General features: G+C 35.5%; 3 protein-coding genes across 11 annotated transcripts in view; all 3 read right to left on the minus strand.

The window, feature by feature from the left end:
• Positions 1-85: 85 nt before the first annotated feature.
• LOC122521322 lies at positions 86-2,301 on the minus strand. Of its 2 annotated transcripts, XM_043641943.1 has the most exons (4): positions 2,022-2,301; positions 1,404-1,930; positions 1,063-1,306; positions 496-982 (listed from the first exon to the last, which is right to left on the minus strand). In XM_043641943.1, exons 1-3 carry the CDS (start codon positions 2,182-2,184, stop codon positions 1,196-1,198), a joined length of 801 nt encoding a protein of 266 aa, XP_043497878.1. In that variant the 5' UTR covers positions 2,185-2,301; the 3' UTR covers positions 496-982; positions 1,063-1,195. The 2 variants fall into 2 exon arrangements, with proteins under 2 accessions (XP_043497877.1, XP_043497878.1); XM_043641942.1 differs by having other exon boundaries at positions 86-982; positions 1,404-2,299.
• Positions 2,302-2,371: 70 nt separating this feature from the next.
• LOC122521321 (DNA-directed RNA polymerase III subunit RPC3) lies at positions 2,372-5,698 on the minus strand. The gene is made up of 6 exons (XM_043641941.1): positions 4,189-5,698; positions 3,857-4,106; positions 3,538-3,787; positions 3,239-3,447; positions 3,012-3,165; positions 2,372-2,920 (listed from the first exon to the last, which is right to left on the minus strand). The coding sequence occupies exons 1-6, from the start codon at positions 4,333-4,335 to the stop codon at positions 2,395-2,397; spliced, it is 1,536 nt and encodes a 511-aa protein (XP_043497876.1). The 5' UTR covers positions 4,336-5,698; the 3' UTR covers positions 2,372-2,394.
• A 1,948-nt stretch (positions 5,699-7,646) lies between these two features.
• The window catches only part of LOC122521325 (serine/threonine-protein kinase tricornered), a 52,882-nt gene continuing 46,205 nt past the window's right edge, over positions 7,647-14,323 (minus strand). For all 8 annotated transcript variants that reach the window (XM_043641956.1, XM_043641952.1, XM_043641955.1 and 5 more), the window contains 9 exons: positions 12,850-12,926; positions 12,327-12,560; positions 11,976-12,183; positions 11,749-11,866; positions 11,541-11,680; positions 11,275-11,475; positions 11,018-11,170; positions 10,759-10,917; positions 7,647-10,438 (listed from right to left, as the gene is read on the minus strand). In XM_043641956.1, coding sequence (XP_043497891.1) covers positions 10,323-10,438; positions 10,759-10,917; positions 11,018-11,170; positions 11,275-11,475; positions 11,541-11,680; positions 11,749-11,866; positions 11,976-12,183; positions 12,327-12,560; positions 12,850-12,926 — 1,406 coding nt within the window. In that variant the 3' untranslated portion in view covers positions 7,647-10,322. The remainder of the gene's footprint in view (positions 10,439-10,758; positions 10,918-11,017; positions 11,171-11,274; positions 11,476-11,540; positions 11,681-11,748; positions 11,867-11,975; positions 12,184-12,326; positions 12,561-12,849; positions 12,927-14,323) is intronic.

A 14,323-nucleotide genomic window follows, 5' to 3' on the forward strand; every position in this document is an offset into this window, starting at 1 on the left:
TCGTCTCGACAAAGTGTCTTGTAGCGTACCGCGAAATCGATCGTAAGCATCGGTTGCTTGAAATCTCGAAAGAACGTGACTTTTCTCGCTTCCTCTTGAACTTTGATCAACCTTTTCAGGAGAATCGATACTTCGTTGAACCAACTGTTCCCAAGGTCTGAGAATCGATTAACATTGAAGACGATGAAAAAGGAAAGAACGAATGGGAATAGGAAGATAAGAAACGCGTTTACCTTGGAACGTCAGCCCCACCGGATTCTCTGCGATTTTTGTCCTCGATCTTAAGAATTTGTTCGAATTTGTTTAACAGTTTTTGCCGATCCTGTTTGCTCGGTTTAGAAATAAACTCCTTTTCTATTTTATCGTTATCGGTGAAACGAAAAAATGTCGAAGGCAGCTTCGTATTTGAAAAATCTTTGCTTTTTCCAACAAAATTCTTTTTTTCTTCGTACTCCTCGGATTGGGGAGGAAACGGAGGAGGTACGGGTGCGATAATTGCGTTAGATAGATTTTTATTTTCTCGAGATTTCAAATTCGCTCTCATAGATATGTCACTTTTTTTTCCCGATAAAATTTGATTGTCATCCTGTGATATTTCTTGATCGCGTTTGTATGTAGTTGTGACAGGTTCGTTTGTTGACAAAATTGGACTAGATCGAATTTTTCTGAGACGATCTATCTGCAACAGTTGTACCGATCCACGCGGGGTTAATACAAATTTGTGTTCCTGTTGACGTTTCCGTTTGCTCGAATTCTTCTTTTCGGAAGAAACGATAGGCGGCGATTCCAACGTTTCTCGTACCAACGATCGCGTTTCTATAGTATCTTCGTCGGATTCTTGGTATAAATTTGTATGATGTTTAGAACATGGGCTCGATGTGCGACTGAAAATCCAAGCGCGATAATAAAGTTTTTCCGGGCCGATATAAAATTCATTGCTGTGCGCGGTCTGAACTAAACGTGACAGTATGCCGAGTAGAAACTACAAGAAATGAATGAACATTTGATTCTACAAATACGTGATACATGGAATCATATTATATTCTATAATTAAACACGAACCTGATAAAGTGAGAGACAAATTAAGAAAAATATTAAAAATAATCCGATCACTCTAGCGTGGGTTAAAATGATGGAACGACATCCAACGTTCCAAACAGTTTCTTCCTTATTGAGATCGAAATTACAAACTTGACTAGCACGAAGAATTTCCCGATGTCCGCAGGGTTCTACGAATTTGTTGGTACAACAAGAAAACGGTACATCTTCGACAGTTGCTATTTTTCCTTCGTCCTTTTCCATCGATCTTTCGAAACATAAAATACAACTTCAATCTTCAATCTTAAATTTGTATCTTTGGATAGGAATAAAAGTGAGATAGATAATAATCGGTCCGATTATACCCACTGCCCCTCCTGTTGTCGTTCGTTATCCGCATAGTCAAAATATTCCGTTGATCTTATAGCCGCCCAACTGACGTGAAACCAATCGCGATAATCCTTGCTGCCGCAACATTGGAATTCCATTTGAACGGCATCTACGCAAGATCTAACTCGATCGTCGTTAGCATAATTGTCCATGGCTTCGATCAGATTATCGAAAGATCCATCGTCGCGGATCTTTTCTTGAAATGTAGTAGATTTTAGAAAGCAAGCAACGTTGATGGCACCAACGAGACATCCAGATATCAAACAGAGAATTGCATGGAGGAATAATATACGGTTGGCTTCCAGACCATTGTTCTTTTCATTATTAATATCGTCGGCAGAATCTTGAAAGTCCGAGTGCTCGGAATCGTCTTCTTCGAATTGACTTTTGTTTCTTGGTGCGCCAAGATTAAGACAGAGGTAGGCCTTCAATCCAAGCAAGTAAACAGGAGCGCATGGTACAGCTGCGACGACTATCACCGTTGGCCAAAGGTGTCCATCACCTGCTCGTCGTGATCTGCTCGTTAACCCACGGCGTAATACAAATTTAACGAATGTTGCGTTTAATCGGAGCTTTTTAACAAATGCACTAACCTGGGACTGCGAGATTAAGATAATCGCCAATGTCTCGTCTAAGTTTTATTGCCCACATTATGCCAGCGAACACCACGATCAAACCGATCGCGCTCATAGTGGATACGATCGCTCGAAGAACTTTAATCGACCTCCAAGTAAAACTAACATTAGGTACACCCATGTATCAACCCGACGCGAGGTAGTTCTGTATCGTCATTTTGACTGAATATACATGAACATGAATATGATCTTGGATCGAATATTTTTTGCGATATATCGATATCGTATGTAATTAAATATAAAAGTATATACATATATATATATCTATGCATTTGTTTCTATACTATCTAAAATTAAGTTTCAAATTGTTACGCTAATCGCGATATATTTATCATGCGTTTACTATTTTTTTAGGAGGATTTTCGTGATAACGTTTATACATTGTTAGTACAAATAAGGTTTCGTCTATATGCAACTCCGTAGCACTTAATTTTTTAATCACATTCTGCACTGTTTCCAACTGCTGTTTTTCCGAGGGCGTCATCAACTCTTCGATCTCTGCCAATTGTTCTTCAGATGCTCCGTGTTCTTTCAAATTACTGCTAAGCGTTTGCATACGTAATTTTTTCTCTATCAACCGCTTATTGACGATCATTTCGTGTTCTCTCCTTTGTCTGACGTTATACAAGGCGTGATGACAATCTCGAATTACTTGTCGGGTAATTCGATCTAAATCGACGTGATATAATAAAAATACTTTAGCCACCGCAGAGGAACCAGTAGTCTTTTTCAATTCTTGTAATTGTATGAAATTATTTGCAACCAACAGGAACATCAAACATTTGGCCTCTTTCTGACACATCATTGCTAATTGTAAAATCTGTGCTTGTTCAATATATTTTTTAGTAGGTATTAACCTGTCGATAAAAAAAAGAAAAAAAAATATATGTATATGGGATAAATCTATATGGATGGACCTAATCTATAAATGTTATATTTAAATACTACCGAAATATCCTGACTGCGGCAGATCCGAAACGTTCTAACACAACGTTTTCTAATGTTGACCACGCCAGTTGATTAAAAGCCTGCTTCATATTTATACTGTATTGTCCACCACCTGAATCTCCTACGCGTCTTATAAATTGACATTTATCTTCGGCTACAATCATACATTATTGCTATAAACAAAAAATAAGGTAAATGATGCTTATTCTTGGCATTCTAATACATACCTAGAAGAGTTAAATATTGATCCAGATATTGTAAAAGTCTTGGATATTCTAATTTTCTTACTGCATCTTTTATCTCCGTATACGGTATAGGATTAGATGTATCTGCCCAAGATGCCGTTCTCAGGTACATAAGGAAAAGTAACTGTCTCATTAACTCTGCGGCATTATCATCGAATCTTGTACGTATGGCTGATACGATAACTTGGTCTCTACGATAAACAAATAAATTTATTTAATAAATTTATTTAATAAATCTATTCGGACCGGTCCGAGCTTATTTCAGTTCTTCAATAATTCACCTAAAATCCTGGGTAAGTCTATCAAAATTAACTTTCCAATATACTTTACTGTCTCCAGGATCATCTTTCGCTCCTTTAATTATATTTTCTATTGCGCTTAAATTAAGTTGCGGTATAGTAAACACAGGCTTCTCATCGCAGTCGCTTGTTTCATTTGTACACAAATCGCGCATAAAGAATTGGTTTTTTACTATTAGATCGAAATTATTTTTCAAAGATGACACAGATGGTTGCATATTACTGCCAGCATCTAAAATATAAAATTAATGAAATTCCTGAAACTGCTTCGTATAATCGTCTAAATAAGAAGAATGATTACCAGAAGATTGTTGAATCTTTTTGTACGCATTTATTATAATTTGCGATGCAGTTAAATATCCTTTTTTCAGCACTTCCTCCAGCATTATCTCAGATTCATCTCCGCATACATTTTTAATAAAAAACATGTATCTTGGATAACGAAGTATAAAAATAAATTTATCTTGCTGTAAACTGTATATTATAGATCCCTCATCTCGACGATAACTTACTAATCCATATTTGATAAGAGAGCATAAAGATTCTTTCAGCTAAACGTTGTTAATACAAGACTTTATTAATGAAATTCAACATAGTATATTATGATATATTTAAAGAATTACATTTTTTTACCTTAACGAGAGGAAGACGAATATTCTGATGAAGGAGTTTTAAGGTTCTAGGTCCACGTGTAAAAAGTTCATCTACTACACTCTGTACAATAGGTCCAAAGTGTTCTAATGCAATACTTGAACATAAATTGGCATACCTCGCCGTCATGTTTGCTATGCATTCAATAACATATAACACTTAATAACTTAAATATAATTTTTAAGTCGTAGATACACCTACAAGACAATTTTAATATCACTGTAGAAAAATAACTTTCTAACATAACCTTATTCGTACTCCATTGCAACGAGTGTATATGCAATGGTTTATTTCGTTTCTGCTAATTGTACACTCTGTCGGTAACTGCAGTCGATTGGTACGATCGGTAAGTATCGATTTTATTATCATCGATTAGTGCCAGTCATCTCATACGAGATGGCAACACCAAAGGAACTCGATAATGGCTCCAAATTTAACTGCATGTAAAGGGACGCACATTCTTCAATGTGCATAATGAAATTTCTCATAATGTTAAAATGAACAAACAATGAACAGAAACAACAAAAGAATGTTCTGTTAATAAATTCATTGCACTCATCTTAATATTTAAAAAGAAAATAGATCATTACGATTTCTCTCGTCAAAACTAGCATTTATTTTCGAAATCGTTTCATAAACAGCAAACTAGTCGCGAGCGGGTTGCGTGGTAGGCTCTTTATACTTCTAGCAAATAACTAAATAATTAACGTTGCTACGATTAAAGGGAAATGCATTATATTAATCGAATCAAGTATCTTATCTTGTAATCGCCATTAAACCTGCGTTTAAATAAAAACGCGGAAATTAAAATAAAAAACAATTTATTAACGACATAATTACAATAGTATATTCTGCATGTGGTAAGCAATATATCTTTTCTTTATACATCCTTTCCTTCTCCCATCACTTGGATATATCATCTCGGCAATATTTCTTTTATTTAATCATCACAAGCCTACCATAAAATATCCGCACTCGCACACTTGACATGAATTTTTCTTTTTACTCTCTTTATTTTTTTTTCACCCACCTTTTTTCTAATCCGCCCCCTTCGCGGTCAATATTCCTATTAGAACGATTCCTAAACGCAGCTGTGACTGTAATCGTGTAAATCGATTTTAATAATATTTTATTTATGTATTTATTTATTCTCATTTTTAGATTTATTCATTTATATATATATATATACATATATATGTATTACATATAAATATATATATATATATACATATATGTAGTATATATCGGCTCTAAGCACGGTAAGCCAAGTTCGCAACGAAAAAATACGCCTGGACCAATTTTTTTCCTTAAATTTTTAATCTCGCAATCAAGATTCTTTCTTCGGACGTATTTTATCATCTCTTTTTTTACTCTTCCTCTTTTTTTGTCTCGCGATGTTTACATATCTAATAAGTGCCCTTTTTTTCTTATTTCTTATAATAAAGAACAAAAAATTTCCACAAACCTCGTGGCGTTATATTTATATTTTGTATTAAATTTATTTAAAATAAAACTCTGAATTAAGTCATGAAGTTGAATTAATTTAGATTTAAATGATTTTTAACTATGCATTTTCGATCGTGCGTTGTGTCGAAGAAAAAAAATAAATTCTTCTAATCGCGTGCATTAAAAAAAGCGAATAGAGTTTTGAACACGTCTCAGGAAAGGGACGACAAAACGGTTCGACGAAAGACGACTGCCTTTTTATTTACGCCGAGTTTTTTTTTTCTTTTTAACATCTAATCGGTAGGAATTAGCTAAATACAGAGAAAAGGATAGAGGGATAGAGAAAGAGAAAGAGAGAGAGAGAGATAGAGAGAGAGAGATAGACAGAGATTTATATGTCGTATGTGCTCCAAATTGTAACATTTCAAAACCGATATTTTTCATTTCTCTAACATTAGAGTGATATTTTAGAATTGTTAGGAGATATAGAAGCGAAAAAGAGAAAAAAGAGGACGAGACGTCATTATTTGTAACGAACCAAAAAAGGAAAAGAGAAATCTAATATACATACGCATGTACATACACGAATACACGTTATCACCAATAAACATCATTTTTCTATATGAAATTAAAGATGTAAAAATAAAAAGAATTCAATTAAAAAGAAAACTATTGTGTGGATTTTTGTGTGAATCTATTATTCGTGAAAGAATAAATGAACGTACTAATATAAAATAATAGTTATTTAACACGCGTTTAAAACATCGCCTCGTTATTTACAGTTCACGAATAGAATAACATTATCATACATGCGCGCACATACACCGACGAAATAATATTTTATGATTAACCATCGACTAGGTTTTTTCTAAAACCTGTATTTATCCTTCTCTGCTTTTATTTCCTTTTTTTTTTCTCTTTTGGTGTTCATTTTCTTTTCTTTTTTCTTTTTTTCTCCATCGAAATACACGTTTTACATAGTATAAGTATGCACAATTAGTTCTCGCACACACGTTAAAACTCATGCATACACTTAGCAGGCATACACAACATACGTTTCCTCCATTTTTGTTTTCAAACTTTTCTCGATTCGCCGATTTTCTACATAGTATACGTGCAAATCTACATTCGGTTTTACGTTTCAGTTGCTTTGGATTAGAGCACATGTTTTCATTGGTTTTTTAAAATCATTTTTTCTTATTGCTCTCCTTCTTCTTTTCTTTTTTTTGTGTTGTTAAATCGTCCAAATTTAAAGTCTTTCATACGCGCGTTTCCTCCTTCTCTTTTTATTTATTTTCTTCTTCTTCTTCGACGTATCGCCATTTTCCTGTTTCTATATTTCAAGTCCTTTTTATTGGCGTGTATTGAAACTACTCCAGGGCACCAAAAAAACTCTTGCTGTATCGAAGGCATCTCGTGGCTATTGTTGTATTTTTTTTTTTATTTTTATTTTTACTCTTATTATTTGTTTTTCTTTTTTTTTTGGTTAATTAGAGTTCTCTTTTCTCCGCGTTATTTCAAACTTTTAAATAAATAAATTGCGATCTCGCGCTTCGTATTCTTTATTATTTATTTATTATTATTTTTTTTCTTTTCCGTTTCTTATGCAGTTTTTTTATTTTTTACTTAGGTAGCATGGACGTCAGAGCATCTGTACTTTGACAGCGACTTTCTACTTTCTCTCTCTCTCTCTCTCTCTCTCTCTCTCTCTCTCTCTCTCTCTTTATTTCATCTCTATTATACGCAATTGCAGAAAATAGTTTCACTTTTTAAAAATTACTCTTGTCCCTTAAGTTTATCGTTAAGTTCTACCTCGTACTTCTTCGTAGTTTTGAAACTATATTATTATTATTATTATTAATATTAATATTATTATAATTATTATAATTATTATTATTAATATTATTATTAATATTATTATTATTATTATTATTATTATTAATATTATTGAAGTTCTGTTTCTATTTTTCATTTAATTTTATTTTTTTTTCTTCTTTTCATTTGTTTCTCATTTAATCTGTTTATTATAATGATTATTTGTTAAGAGAATACGTGGGGTCATTCGGTTCGTATGAAACTAATTTTTTTCGTCGAATATACACACAGGCGATTAAGATTTATTAATAAGATTCGCATTTTTTACTTTTTTTTTCTTTTTCTTCTTATGCGTTCAGTCGCGACGGAACGTACGAGAGAGTAGCATAATAATATTTGTTATGCTATATTCTGTCTAGCTTTTTTCATTTCTTCTTTTTTACTTGTTTAAAATGTCTCTTTACATTTCCGTTCAATCGGTGATACGTTTCGTGTATGCTTATTCGTGTATGTATAATAGGTACTCTCGGTATGTCGCCTCTCTTAAAAATTAACTATTTATATATCGTTATTATACTATAGTTTTAAATATTCATACCGGTGTGCCCTGGGCGGTCAAAGTGAACTACTAGAAAAATCTTACGATTTAAATCTTGCGACTCGGTTTCACGGGTGCCATTTTATTTATTTATTTTTTTAAAAGAAAAGCATTTCGCGTGTTTTTTTGATGCGTTTTCTTGGTGGTAGATTGGTAATAAAATTAGTCTGTCTTCGTCTATTGCATCTTCTGTTTGTTCTTTTTTTTTCAAAACGGCGGATCGATCGGTACCCCCTCGCTCTTTCTTCCATCTCACATGGCCTGCTTTTTTCGTATACAGATTTTTGTCTAGGAACGATTTTTCTTTTTCTTAGTGCCGTACACCTTAATTAATCGTTCGTAATTATTATAGAATGAGGATGTTCGAGAGTGATGCAGCGTGAGATGGGGAGGGAGGATAGTGCGATCCATTTCTTCAACAATATTTCCTTCCTTTTCTTTTCTTTTTCCATCATCATATACATTTTTTAGGTCATTCGTTTATAATCGTTGACAAATAATTGACGATTAAGGTGTACGGTAAATTAAATAAAATAATACTAAACTCGATTGGTTATTTTTGAGATCTATGGAATAGTATTATTTGACGATTAAAAATTAATGTCGCTTCTAGCAACGACGTTTCAAAATTTCTAACCTGAACTTTCGGTCTTCTCCTTTATTCCGAAAATTTTTTTTACTCCTGAAACATATTATCCACATAAAGCAGATCGCACATTTTCTTTTCTATTTTAATTGTTACTGTTGCTTTTATATATTATATGTTTTTGTCGTGAATTTCGATACCCCTGGATACCTCCTCCAAAAAAGCGTGTCTTACATACATTCTCTAAATATTAACAAGTCCTATTATTAGATATCGCTATTATCTAATAATATGTAACGAAAATAAATAAAACACAAAGTATGGATATATATTGGCTTCGGGAAATTATTGCTTCGCCTAATATTAGTTTTATTTCCTTTCTCGACGAAGTGTCCTCGTGCGAAGAAAAAAGGAACAAATAAAAAACAAAAAAAAACAAATAAGCGAAGCAACGATATCAAATCAATTTCGAGATGACGAATGATTTAACTATATAATCTATGATATAAACGACACAAAAAATAATTCGGTGATACGGACATGATTACGATCGATTATATTTAAAAATGATATTTAAGAAAAAGAAGTAGAAACGAATAGTAATAATAATAATAATTAAGAAGAAGGAAGAAAAGAAAATAACGAAACTAATAGCCACACGAAAGAAGCATCGCGTAACAGATTCTTAAACAATTTCGTATCACAGCATGCATTTATACAAATGACCTTATGACAGAGAGAGAGAGAAAGAAAGAGAGAGAGAGACAGAGAGAGATAGAGAGGGAGGGAGAGAGAGAGAGAAAGAGAGCTTTATTCGACAACTCAGTCGTCGAGTTAGTGTTTTTCACGAATAAAAAAAAGGAGAGAATAAAATTAGTAATAATAAAAAGAACAAAAAATCTACTAAATGATTCTAGTATTCTCTAAATTCTTAAATGTAATTAATTTCAAGGATCTCTTTCTGAAATCCGAAGCTTCCACTCCCTCTGCTCCCTCTTCTTCCACGTAATTTTTGTCATACAACAAATTGAGTGTGTGTGTGTGTGTGTGTGTGTATGAGAGAGAGCGAGAGAGAGAGAGAGCTTATCATACTACAAAGAAAAAAAAAAAAGTCCAATAAGTCAGTCCTAACGTGACGAAACGAAACGTCTTTTACTTTAGTTTTAGTTTTACTTTTTGCTATTTAAAACTAATCTTCTTTTTTTCTAATCTTCTTTTCTTTCGTCGTCATCCTCTTCTCTCATTAATTTCTCCGGGTTTCTCTCGTGATCGACGCGTCAAGTTGTCGTCGTCGTCGGCGGCGGCGGCATCATTTGTTCCTCGTCGTTATTTATTTCTTTCCGAGAATTTAGTAAAATAGTTCTCTCTCCGAGTGACTTGCCATCGTGAAATCAATGCAACATATTGTGCAACATATTGTGCAAAATATGCACTGGTGTTTTATTATATGAGAAGGAGAGAGAGAGAACGTCTTAAAGACGATAGATCAAGAAATTGTCTTTAGCCGTCCATTGTTGCTGTTGTAGTCGTTGCCGTAGTTCGCGACGTTGTCGAGGACAACGGTGGATGATGATGAGGATGATGTACCAAGGCCGGAACTCCCCCTACCCCTGTTCCTCCCATTGCATCGCTCTGGTGATCTCTGGTGTTCGAGCAAGGTATCGGGGGTTGCTATTTTTTCGTTGGCGTTCCTCGTTGCGTCAAACCCTCGAAACGCTTGAACGTGTAGTTTATGAACACCCAATCCTTGTAGATCACCTCACCGTCCTGTGGCATTGGTGCTGATGCTGTAATACAATGCGCGTCTTTTTCTTTCCTTCTCTTTCTTATTTTTTTATCATAATTCCTACATTCAAAGCTAAACTCTCGTGTCTCTGATATTGGCAATAAAATAAATAATTACTTTGGAAATAAAGCGATGAAAGATAGGTAAAAAAAGAAGAAGCAGCAAGGCTCTCGTTTGTAGAGAACTAAGGAACGTTTATCAGAGAAACAGATAACAAGTGGGTGACGTATACGAGCTAACGACATCCAATATATAGGAGAGCACAAAGAGCAAACTTCGTTCGAGTGTGGAAGTCAACTCTGTAATAATGTATCCACTTACGTATCTCTAACTTAACGTCTGGGAACTCGTCGAAATTGGATGTGTCGTCGATGGATCGTACTTCGACCGGAATCGCTGCTGGTCTCTCTCTTATGTGTTCCCAATCGACGCCACGGAAGAAAGGAGCTAACTTGAGTTCTTCGATACCTCTTTGAGATCCTAATCACGTAGAAATAGTACAACGTTATAGGCAACGGTTAGAGAATGCACAAGTAACTACTATCTCATTGCATACGAAAAGTATTTTTTTCTCGTCTACCTAGTCTTCTATCAGCTTCGCAACAAAATCTGATAATGGTGTCCTTAGCCTCTTCGCTGATGGGCACTTCGGGTGGAAAAACCAAGGTCTCTCGCCAATTCATCACCTTCCTGTACGTTTCTTGTGGGTTCTCGCTACAAAACGGTGGGTATCCTGCAATTATCCTCGATCAATAATAATTCCAATGACGCGTTAAACAATGCGTATTTTGCATCGTAGATTAAAGATAATCGATAGTTGCGATCGGTCAGACCTACCTATGAGCATTTCATACATGATTACTCCTAAAGACCAGCAATCGCAAGCTGGACCGTAACCAGTTTGTAGAAATACTTCGGGTGCTATGTAATCGGGTGTTCCGACTGTGCTATAAGCGAGAGCTCTTCTATTTCTTTTCCAACTTTCAGCCCTTCTTTTACTGTCCATCGCCCCTCCGCTTCCACTTCCGCACGACGTCACTGCAAAACAAGAATCGCTAGAATAACCGTTATACGTTGTCGATCGCTTCGAGATAATTACGTACTGAAATCGGAAGGTTTAGCCTGACTTAGGTCACGGTAAAAATCAGTCCTGTGAGATTTCTTCAATCCCGTGCACAGCCCGAAATCAGACAGCTTTATGTGGCCCCGTGCATCCAACAATAGGTTGTCTGGCTTAATATCTCTACAATTGGAAATTCGTCGAACGATCCGATCTATCGAAGAAAATTGTAGCTTTTTTTTAAATCTTACCTATGAATAAAACCTAATTTGTGTATGGAGTCGATCGCTAACGCCGTTTCGGAAATATAAAATTGCGTGCATTCCTCGGATAGCGTGTCCTTCTTCATGAGAAGCGTCATCATGTCGCCTATATTAATTACGACGAAGAAAAAAGGAAATATTCATTGATCTCATCTCGCGTCATCGTATATCATAATAAAAGCAATAGATTCTCCATTGGACTAAAGAACTCTTACCACCCGGCAAAAACTCCATTATTAGATAAAGATTAATGGGATCCTGAAAACTGTAATACATCTTGACGACCCACTGATGATCAGCTTCGACGAGGACATCCCTTTCAGCTCTTACGTGAGCCACTTGCTCCTTTTCGAGCATGTCTGCTTTCCTTAGTATCTTCATCGCGTAAACGTGACCAGTATCTTTCTTTTGAACGAGTCTCACCTATTTTTCAAACGAACAAAGTCACTTTTATTTATTTTCTTTCGGATCCCCCGAAACTGCTACCGCATTCGTTGATTTATCTTTTAGCAATTTTTAAACGGAAACTCGTTAAAGGAAAAACAAAATGACGCGACATTGTCTACCTCGCCGAAGGCCCCTCTTCCGATGACCTTGAGTGGTTCGAAATCTTCGACGCCAAGCCTGGACCTCTTCAACCGCAAGAATTCCGTTTCCTTCTGGGCATGTTGCAATCTCTTCTCCTGCTTTTGCTGTTCCGAGAGACCCTCATCCTTCAAAGATTCCTCCAACTTTGCTAGCCTCTGTTTTCTTTCTATGTGTTGGGCTATTAAATTGCTGTAATAATTCTCCAACGTTACCTAAAGGGTCAACAAAACGAAAAGAAAAGAGATCAGAGAAAAATAATAAGCGCGGGTGCTGGCTAAAATCAATAACGTTTGATTTTATTCGTTGATCGATAAGATAGCGATATCGAATGAAGAGGATAGAAGAGGGAAGGGGTGGGGGTGTCGGAAGATAATTGTTCCGAGTTTACTTTGCGAGTCTCGATCGATCCTTTATTAAAAAGTGACAAAAGTGACAAAGGGACGGGGCGAACGACGAGATAAAATACGATTTGCGAAGATTTTCCTAAGATTTCTTTCTTACCTTGGCCTTGGTAGCTTTGTCCAACGTGTGCCCGCTAAATCGAATAGTACTCTCCGTGGCAGCCATCTCCAAAACCCCTGAAACAGTATTAAACCAAAGCTAATGCGTTCAATTATTCCTTCAATGTGCTCCATTTTCTTCTTCTTTTTTTCTTTTCGAAAAAAATACGTTATTGAAACGTAATATCTTCTATGCAGGTAAATATAGCATTATCATAAGTGTTAACAATAACCGTTATCTATTTAAATGTCTTTAGCATAGTAAGCGTGGCAACTTTTTCAAGTCCTTTTTAAAAGTCGAATAAAACGTCATAGAAAAGTTTAACGTTGAAATAAAATTCGGTCGTAAGAAGATTCGCGATACCGAATCGCGAATTGGGCTTTTTTATGAAACATCGAATTAATCGTCGGTCGAAAATTCCCTTAATCGAAATGATTGCAATGTATATTACGATTAGGGAGATGACACGGCTTAGGTTAGTTAGACGATCCGGCCTGTCGAAATCAACTGAATAATCGTTATAGATCCGTCAAGATGTCGTTCGGATCCTTCGATCGTTTATTATTGTTTATATCAACGACGACGATCAAGGTTTCCCATCAATTGGCAAATTCCACGAACGCGATTGTTTAGTTTTCAAATATGTATCTAATAGTAACGTCATACCACGGTAACCTTCCAAATGATTATTTATGATCGATTGAAAAAGAATTCAATGGAATTGTTCACCCAATTGCGACCGGTCATAGGAAAATATCTAATAGGATTTAAACCGAGCCCCAACGAATTTTCTATGATTAATGTTAAAATGATAAAAGATTACTAACTATAAGTGTTGGATAAATAATTATCGATCCTTCGTCTTGGAACGTGCCGTTTCTGCTCGAAATTGCTGTTGGTACGATCGAAGAATCTGAAGCAGTTGAAATTTTGCGGCATCGCGAGGAAAAGAAAGAAAAAGAAAATGTTTCAAAGGTAATCGAGATCGAAGGAAGTTAAAAACGATGTAAGACATGACGCGGTGTGTGCGTTGCACGCGTCGAGTTTTTCGAGACTACTTTAGCTCGCTTGCCTGCTGCTGTGTTGTTGCTGCTGCTGCTGCTGCTGCTGCTATTGCACTTGGTGCTGCTGCACTTGGTGCCTTCGAAAATGAAAACTCGCGTATTACTCGCGTATTACTCGCGTATTACTCGCCGCGAGTATAATGGGGGCCTCGGTCTTTAAACAAAAAGGAACAACAAAAAAATAGACGACGTGGGAGCGCTGCGCTAAGTGGCTCTTACGATAATTACCGAAGAAACTTATCCTCCTATACACTGACACATTCGGTTCAAAGTAACCACGATTATCGTATTTTACATTTTTTGTTTTTTTTTGTTTTGCTTAACTCAACAAGTTAAACAAATCAAATTTGAAACAAGTATAGAAAATTTCGCCGATGAAAGTAAATTTTAGAACGGAATTACACCTGCGT

Source organism: Polistes fuscatus, unplaced genomic scaffold (genome assembly GCF_010416935.1).
Source record: "Polistes fuscatus isolate 324 unplaced genomic scaffold, CU_Pfus_HIC Scaffold4, whole genome shotgun sequence".
Classification (NCBI taxonomy): Eukaryota; Metazoa; Arthropoda; class Insecta; order Hymenoptera; family Vespidae; genus Polistes; species Polistes fuscatus.

Bases quoted from the DNA above. Each gene is read 5' to 3' on its own strand.
- LOC122521321 (XM_043641941.1), bottom strand. From the start codon at position 4,335: ATGACGGCGAGGTATGCCAATTTATGTTCAAGTATTGCATTAGAACAC. The intron at 3,448-3,537 runs GTGAATTATTGA...TGTTTATCGTAG, and splicing joins AGACTTACCCAGGATTTTAG to AGACCAAGTTATCGTATCAG. The intron at 3,166-3,238 runs GTATGTATTAGA...GTATGATTGTAG, and splicing joins TCAATATTTAACTCTTCTAG to CCGAAGATAAATGTCAATTT.
- LOC122521322 (XM_043641942.1), bottom strand. From the start codon at position 1,438: ATGCGGATAACGAACGACAACAGGAGGGGCAGTGG. The intron at 1,307-1,403 runs GTATAATCGGAC...ATGTTTCGAAAG, and splicing joins GACAACAGGAGGGGCAGTGG to ATCGATGGAAAAGGACGAAG. The intron at 983-1,062 runs GTTCGTGTTTAA...CATTTCTTGTAG, and splicing joins TTTGTCTCTCACTTTATCAG to TTTCTACTCGGCATACTGTC.